We start from the raw sequence: 8,845 nt of genomic DNA on the forward strand, positions 1-8,845 counted from the left end.
ATATTGAAGCATAAGGGTCTTGTTTCCTACAGTGCTTTGAGTACCAGTGTTTTTTCTTCCTTCTTGGCTTTATCCTAATCGTAGCCATTAAAGATGACTCCATGATAAGTCTAGAAATAAAATACTCTTTCCTTACCTTTTAAGTGTTAAGAATTATTTTAAATTTTTAAATAACATCTTTTTTATTTACAGGTACAACAGAATATCTCGGGAATGGACTCAGAAGTATGCCATGTGATGCTACCTTAAAGTCAGAATAACCTGCATTATAGCTGGAATAAACTTTAAATTACTGTTCCTTTTTTGATTTTCTTATCCGGCTGCTCCCCTATCAGACCTCATCTTTTTTAATTTTATTTTTTGTTTACCTCCCTCCATTCATTCACATGCTCATCTGAGAAGACTTAAGTTCTTCCAGCTTTGGACAATAACTGCTTTTAGAAACTGTAAAGTAGTTACAAGAGAACAGTTGCCCAAGATTCAGAATTTTTAAAAAAAAATGGAGCATGTGTATTATGTGGCCAATGTCTTCACTCTAACTTGGTTATGAGACTAAAACCATTCCTCACTGCTCTAACATGCTGAAGAATCATCTGAGAGGGAGGGAGATGGATGCTGAGTTGTCACATCAAAGGAAGCAGCATTATTCTAGCAGCATCCATTCTTGTTTAAGCCTTCCACTGTTAGAGATTTGAGGTTACATGATATACTTTATGCTCATAACTGATATGGCTGGAGAATTGGTATTGAATTTATAGCATCAGCAGAACAGAAAATGTGATGTATTTTATGCATGTCAATAAAGGAATGACCTGTTCTTGTTCTACAGAGAATGGAAATTGGAAGTCAAACACCCTTTGTATTCCAAAATAGGGTCTCAAAACATTTTGTAATTTTCATTTAAATTGTTAGGAGGCTTGGAGCTATTAGTTAATCTATCTTCCAATACACTGTTTAATATAGCACTGAATAAATAATGCAAGTTGTCAATGGATGAGTGATCAACTAATAGCTCTGCTAGTAATTGATTTATTTTTCTTCAATAAAGTTGCATAAACCAATGAGTTAGCTGCCTGGATTAATCAGTATGGGAAACAATCTTTTGTAAACGCAAAGCTGTTTTTTGTATATACTGTTGGGATTTGCCTCATTGTTTGACATCAAAGATGATGTAAAGTTCAAGAGAGTGAATATTTTGCCATGTTCAGTTAAAAATGTGCAGTCTGTTACAGGTTGACACATTGGTTGACCTGATTTATGCAGAATTAATAAGCTATTCAGATAGTGTAGCTTTAGTATGCTGCACATGATACTGGCAGCCTGGGAGTTCATAGATGGACTTGGGACCCAGCAGATTTGAAACATGTATATGGAGTTTAAGAAATTTATTTTCCAGGTGCAACCCCCGTCTAACTAAATTTTTTCTTCACCTTGTACGCTTGACAGCTGAAAAGACCATAACATGGGAGTAATAATGGGTCAAAATTTACAAAATAAAGTACTGTTTTGGTGTGGGAGTTGTCATGAGGCTATGTTGAAGTGACTTTAACCATGTGGGATATTGAGTTTTTTTAATGGATTGAATATCCATTAAAATGGATTTGTTCAGCCATTTACATTAATGAGCATTTAAATGCAACAGATACCATTTCAGGTGACTTAACGTGAATGAATAAAAGTCAATGCTATTGGATTATTTTTTGTTTGACAAGTGCAATCTGTGCCACTTAATGTAACTTCTGTAGTAACAAGGGCATTATCATTCTTCACCCTTTCTAATTCTGACCCTATAGTTTTATTACTTTTTCCTAGTTTCTTTGATTTGTCCATTGCTTTCTTATGGTCCTGTATTCAATTTCTAGCACATCTGTGATTTTTCTCCACTTACACATATTTGCACTGCTTACACTTATGTGCAATCTTACTCCTTGTCTGCACACAGATGTGGAAAGCTAGATATAAAATAAATGTTAAAGCTTGATTTTTATAAACATTTTAATATGTAGTTTGGACATGATTTATTGAATTAAGGTTCTTTAAACTGAAAGTGAAATGCATGCCTTCTGAAAATGTTTTGGCTTTGTTAATTCTGTAATAAGCATTTCATTGAGAAATATCAATCCAGTTATACCATTTTCCAACGAGTGAATTTTTCATTCTATCTTTGCTTTAAAAATAACTCAAGGGTACATATTATACTGTTAAAACTGTGTTGGATTCAAAGTACAAATAAGTAAGATACCTCCACAAGGTAAGAAACTTTTTGGCTCTATTTTTAGGATAATTACGAGATTCCCTCAAAATAATAGCTTTTATAGTAGGCATATCATTTCTTGAAAACCAGCAATGAATAAAATATTTGTCAGAGCTGGATTCTACTTGGCTTTCAAATTGACCTTTTTAGCTATAGATAACCCTTAAGTTTTTATAGAGATGACTTCCTAAAGCTATTGTCATAATGATTAATAGATGTGTCCAGTTCTCTGTATCTTTGACTTGATGCTTTCTATTTTTCCTATGTCACTTCTAAGGGAACAAGCCATAAAGGCTTCTCCAGGTTTAACAGAACAGTAAAAGTACCTGGAAAACCAACATTTTTGAATGTATGAACACTGGACTTGAGATCATCTGCAGTGAAACCTTCTAAAGAATCCAAGAATTTGTCCTTTCCCCCATATATACTAATAGTGCCATGTATAGCACTGAAATGATGATTAACATTAAAAATTGATTTTGGTTCTTCCTGTTTCTTACATCTTTTAATGCATAATTAAGTTTTAAATTATGTTGTTTATCTTAACCTGTGAGGATTATAGTCCAGTTGACGTAATGGTAAATTACATTTTAAGTGACTCATTCCTGGGCAAGTTTGCAATGTGATAATCAGATTTAAAAGAAACTACTTGGCTTTCTTGTGTGGGTGTACTCACAATTTTTTAAAAGTATGAACCACAGTTAACTGGTGGTCTCAGGGGTAGTGAAACACTCACTTTTTTTTTTTAATGGTTTAGTTGACATACTTCAGATATTGACCATCCTGTGTTAGTGATTTTCGAAGTGACTCAGATTAGCCATGGTTTGTGTTGGCGTAACAAAACTGTTAAATGATTGTTGATTATAGTTTTAAGTGAATTTGTCTCTCTTTTATGAGGAACCCAGTGCAAGTCACTAAATATTGTCTAATAGTGACATCGGCATAACACTTGTAATAGCTAAGGTTAATTGAGCTTCAAGAATTGTTACCATTAAAGTCTGTGTTTAAAGACACTCTGGTCTTACTTGGTAATTCCAGCTAACATGAAATTCACACTTAATGTCCTGTGTGAGTTCTGTTTTGAACTTAAAGTTGTAACAAAAACTGGTCTATAAAGAATTTAGGATTCTGAAAGTGTGACCCCAAGACCAGCAATATCACTATCATTTGAGAAGTTCTTTAAAATGGAAATGATCAAATCCCAACTCCAGGCCTACTGATTCAGAAACTATGGAATGACACAGTGGCCTGTTTGAAGAAGCCATTAAAGTGGTCTTGGAAGTCTGTTCTTCGCTCTCCCTTGTATAGACTACAGCAGTAGTACTTTGACCCTCTGATTATTTTACTCTTCTTTCATGGCTGTAGGAACACATATGCTCAAGTGTTAAATTTCTAACATACTTCATACTACTTTGAATTATGCCATAGGTTGATTGACATGTTTACTTAATGTATTATTAACATCCCACAATGAACTAATTTAAGTAGCAGTCTTAACAGATAGAACTTTATTCTGGGAAATGTGATTCAACTAATAGCCAAGTAGTGTTTAAAAAGAGTAACCAGGTGCTAGAGTTTTCTGCTAAGGATTGGCTAGATAGCTAGCTGAACATGGATTTGAGCCCTGGTCATACTCTCTGGCTGAAGCAACTTTTGGGAGAATGAGAGGGTTGAAAGGTAAGATTTCATGGTAAGGGTGTTTGGAGTCTGAATTGAACAGATTCTAAACATACCATAAGGTAACTTAAAACTTTTTGTACTCCCCTGGTGCAATGGAAAAATAAAAGGTAGAGATATTTGGACCAGAATTTTGAAAGGTGACAGCCTCTCCCACTCCCGAAGTGTTCTATGTTAAAAGATGAAAAAGTTCACAAAAGGCTAGGAAGCTTGCAGTTGGCTGTCCCCACCCCCTGCCTCCAGGTTCCCAGTAAACCACTATTTCACATGCTTTCCTGCTACCCTGCTAACTACTCATTCCTTTCTTGGCCTCATTTTGAAAAAAAAAATTCTGATACAGTGTTCCTCATAGTTGCTTTTTTACATGGAATATGTTATTTAACATTCCATTGTTAATTCTCTCTTGCCAGGTTGTGCACGTTCTGGATGAAATAATGTGTTTTTTAAGAGTCCTCTTAATTTTTTTCTGTATTGTAGAAAATGGTTTTATGAAATAACTACTTTTCATTCTTATATACTAGTGTCTGAGCCTCTGTGTAAACTTGGTTTCTTGTTTACCCTGTCAAATTTGAAAATTATCAAGTAAGGCCAAACAGTGAAATACTTTGATATCCCTAGTTGCTTAAGAACAGTTGAACACTACCGTATGATTACCAGCCATCACTCCTGGACACTTGTGTAGCTTCCTATTCATCCACCTCACTTTCTAAAGAATGATCGGCTTGACTGCTATACACAGACACATATTTCTACCTCTTGGCCTCCGTAAGTGTAAACATTTCAGTTGCACTTGCCCCAAACCTAGGCATCGTTTCTCAAACTTAAAAATTAAACGTCTCTGTCAGTTCTACCTAAAACTTTTCTCAGAATCTACCTGTTTACCACATTTCACTGCTGCCATGATGGTCTGTCTATGTGGTCTAAATCTATATTGTTTCTTCGGTTATTGTAAAAGCCTAAGTGGTCTCCCTTCTTTTCATTTCATAGCAATTTATCATCCATGCAACACCAGGCATATTCCTTTTAAACCATATTGGATCATGTCATCACTTTGCTCCAAACCTAATGGTTTCTCATCTCATTCAGAATAAAGGCCAAATCCTAAAAGCAGTTTACAGGCTGGAAGTGACTTCCCACCACTTCATCCCTAATAACTTCCCCACCAGCTTTCTCAGCTCAGTCACACAGGCCTCTGCTGAGGCTTGAACACAGTGGGCTTTTTCTTTCAAGATGTTTGCCATCATTCTTTACCTGGGATTATCAAAGATAAAATACGGCTCGCTCTTTCTTAATTGTTAGGTTTCAAATGTCAATCTATCAGTGATTTTTCTCAACTATTCTACATAAAATACCAACAGCACTGCCACAGTAGAGTGCACCATGGTATGTTAAGTAATAACCACCTTAACATGGGGGCTCCCCCAATGTTAAGGGGCTTCATCTGGCTCAGCAGATGAAGAGTCCACCTTGCAATGCAGAAGACGTGGGTTCGATCCCTGGGTTGAGAGGATCCCCTGGATAAGGAAACTAGCCCAACTAATATTGCCTGAAAAATTTCATGGACGGAGGAGCCTGACAGGCTACAATTGATGGATGCTTCTTGACTCAAGTATCTCAGTGAGTGGATGGACGTTTCCGTTTCTGTCAGTATAGATGATTACACTGACCAACTCTTAGGTGAAAAAGCAACGAAACGCTGGGGGGAAAGCACTTTTTTTAAAAAAACATAAATGTTCCTAATCTCTCAAGCCCAAACCAAATTGAAACCAGGAATCCAAAAGAAGCAGGCTATAATCAGAAACTAGCTAGCATCTTAAGAAGACCTGAAGAATCAAATGAAGACTCGTATATTTTCATTTTCATGACCCTGGCAAAGCCCAGAATACATCCAAAGAGTGGTGTCAATTAGGATAAACCCATCCCAAATACAGACAGATGAGTTTGCGTGTCTTGAATCTTTATTCTTTGTGGCAGGAGAATGTTCTCTCAGAATATGTAATAATGGTTTGACTTTGTGAAAATTTGCAGCTCTAAATCTTACTACGTGGATAGTCTGAAAACCCAAGCAGAACATTTTAAAAAGTTGTTCCAAATCAGCAACCTGGTACTGGTGGAAGTAAACAAATACTCTGTAGGGACGCAATAACAGCTCACAGTTAAAAACCAGAAAATAAAGAACAACAGAACTTAGTACTGTACCATGAGTAGGAACTGATGTGCAAAAGTTTCAGACATTAAAAACATCAGGTCATACAAACTAAAATTTTCTTCCTTTCCAGATGACAGAAAAATCAATATAAATTATTGGAGCTAATAATTGAATTTAGCAAAATTACAGGATACAAAATCACAAATTAGTTGTACTTTTTTTTTTTTTTTTTTGGCTGAGGTGTGCAGCTTGCATGATCTCAGTTCCCCAACCAAGGGCTGAACCTGGGCCTTGGCAGCGAAAACCTGAAATCCTAACCATTAAGCTGACAGGGAACCCAGTTGTATTTCTACTATAAGTAGCAATGAAGAATTACAAAATGAAATTAATAAAATAATTCCATTTATAACAACATCAAAAATAATAAAATACTTAGGAATAAATTTGATCAAGGAAGCAGCAAAACTTGTATACTGAAAACTACAAAATATTTCTAAAAAAATTAAAGTCCTAGATAAAAGGAAAGACATCCAGTGTTCATGTATACAGGTCAAGAAGCAACAATTAGAACCAGACATGGAACAACTTACTGATTCAAACTTGGGAAAGGAGTACGTAGGACAAGGCTGTATATTCTCACCCTGCTTATTTAACTTATATGCAGAGCACATCATGCGAAATGCTGAGCTAGATGAAGCACAAGCTGGAATCAAGATCACCGAGAGAAATACCAACAACCTTCACAGGTATGATAGGTATGCAGATGATAACACTAATGACAGAAAGTGAAGATGAACTAAAGAGCCTCTTGAGGGTGTAAGAAGAGAGTGAAAAGCTGTTTAAAACTCAGCTGTTTAAAACGAAGATCATAGTATCTGGTCCCATCACTTCATGGCAAATGGAAGGGGGGAAAGTGGAAGCAGTGACAAATTTTATTTTCTTGGGCTCCAAAACCACTGCAGATAGTTGACTGCAGCCATGAAATTAAAAGACACTTGCTCCTTGGAAGAAAAGCTATGACCAACCTAGAGAGCATATTAAAAAGCAGAGACATTACTTTGCCGACAAAGGTCAGTCTAGTCAAAGCTATGGTTTTTCCAGTACTCATGTATGGATGTAAGAGTTGGAGCATAAAGAAGGCTTAGTGCAGAAGAATTGATACTTTTGAATTGTGCTGGAGAAGACTCTTGAGAGTCTCTTGGGCATCAAGATCAAACCAGTAAATCCTATAGGAAATCAACCCTGAATATTCACTGGAAGGACTGATGCTGAAGCTCCAAAACTTTGGTCACCTGATGAGAAGAACAGACACATTGGAAAAGACACTGATGCTGTGAAAGATTAAAGTCAAAAGGAGAAGGCAGAGGATGAAATGGTTTGATAGCGTCACCAACTCAATGGACATGAATTTGAGCAAACCCTGGGAGACAGTGAAAGACAGGGAAGCCTGGCATGCTGCAATCCAGCGGGTCGCAAAGAGTCAGACATGATTTAGCAACTAAACAACAACAACAACATCTGTGTTCATGGATTAGATTTGTTATTGTTAAGATGGCAATGATCCCCAAAGCAATCTACAGATTCAATACAATCCCTATCAAAATCCCAGTGATTGTTTTTACAGAAATGGAAGATACAAAAAAATTCATACAGAATTACAAAGGAGTACAAAAAAACAAACGTGAAAAAAAAGGGGACTCCCTAATTTCAAAATTTATTACAAAGCTACAGAAATCAAAGCAGTATGATACTGGCATGAAGATGAACTTATAGGACAATGGAATATAACTGAGAATTCAGAAATAAACTCATATACATCTTGTGGTCAACAGGATGCCAGGACCACTCATGGTGAATAGTCTCATGAGAAATGAATAGTCTCTTCAACAAATGGTGCTGAGACAACTGAATATTAACATGCAAAAAAACAAATTTGGGCCCCTACCTTACATTATATCCAAAAATTAACAAAATAGATCAAACTCCTTAGTGAAAGACCTAAAACTATATAAAACTCTTGGAACAAAAAAGGAATACACTTTTGTTAGTTTGGATTCAGCAATAAATTCTTAGAAATGATACCAAAAGCACAAGCAATGAAAAAAATAGATAAATTGGACTTGCTCAAATTTTTAAACTTCTGTGTATCAAAGTATACTATGAAAAAGACAACTTAAAGGATAGGAGAAAGTATTTGCAAATGACATATCTGGTTAGTGTCTAATATCCAGAATACATAAAGAATCCTTAAAACTCAAACAAAAGGTAAGTAATCCAATTTAAAAATGGGCAAAAGATTTGAATAGAAGAGTTCTCCAAACAAAAGTGGCCAGCAAATGTGTAAAAGATGCTCAACATCATTGGTTATTAGAGAAATGCAAATCAAAATCATAATCAGGTACCACTTCACACTGGGATAGCTATAACTTCTTAAAAATGGAAAATTAGTGTTGGGGATTTGGAGACTCTGGAGCCATTTGTACATTGCTGGTGGGAATGTAAGAAGATAGAGCTTTTATGGAAAGTAGTTTGCTAATTTCTAAAAAAATTAAACAGAATAACCATATGACCTAGCAATTCTACTCCAAAATATATCCCCAAAAGAATTAAAAACAGATATTCAAATAAATATTTATACATGAATGTTCACAGCATTATTCATAATAGTCAAAGATGGAAACAATGGGTGAATGAATAAACAAATTGTGATATACCCATACAATGACATTCGGTTCAGTTCAGTTCAGTTGCTCAGTCGTGTCTGA

At 35.7% G+C, this 8,845-nt stretch overlaps 1 protein-coding gene across 9 annotated transcripts in view; it reads left to right on the forward strand.

The window, feature by feature from the left end:
• Positions 1-2,740, forward strand: part of UBE2D3 (ubiquitin conjugating enzyme E2 D3) — a 29,594-nt gene extending 26,854 nt beyond the window's left edge. For 4 of the 9 annotated variants that reach the window (XM_059887355.1, XM_059887356.1, XM_059887354.1 and 1 more), the window contains exon 9: positions 193-297. Coding sequence is in view for 5 of the 9 variants with exons in the window: in XM_024993053.2 (XP_024848821.1) it covers positions 193-238 (46 nt within the window). In the remaining 4 variants the exon portion in view is untranslated. 9 annotated transcript variants of the gene reach the window in all.
• The last annotated feature ends 6,105 nt before the right edge of the window (positions 2,741-8,845 follow it).

Source organism: Bos taurus, chromosome 6, assembly GCF_002263795.3.
Source record: "Bos taurus isolate L1 Dominette 01449 registration number 42190680 breed Hereford chromosome 6, ARS-UCD2.0, whole genome shotgun sequence".
Classification (NCBI taxonomy): Eukaryota; Metazoa; Chordata; class Mammalia; order Artiodactyla; family Bovidae; genus Bos; species Bos taurus.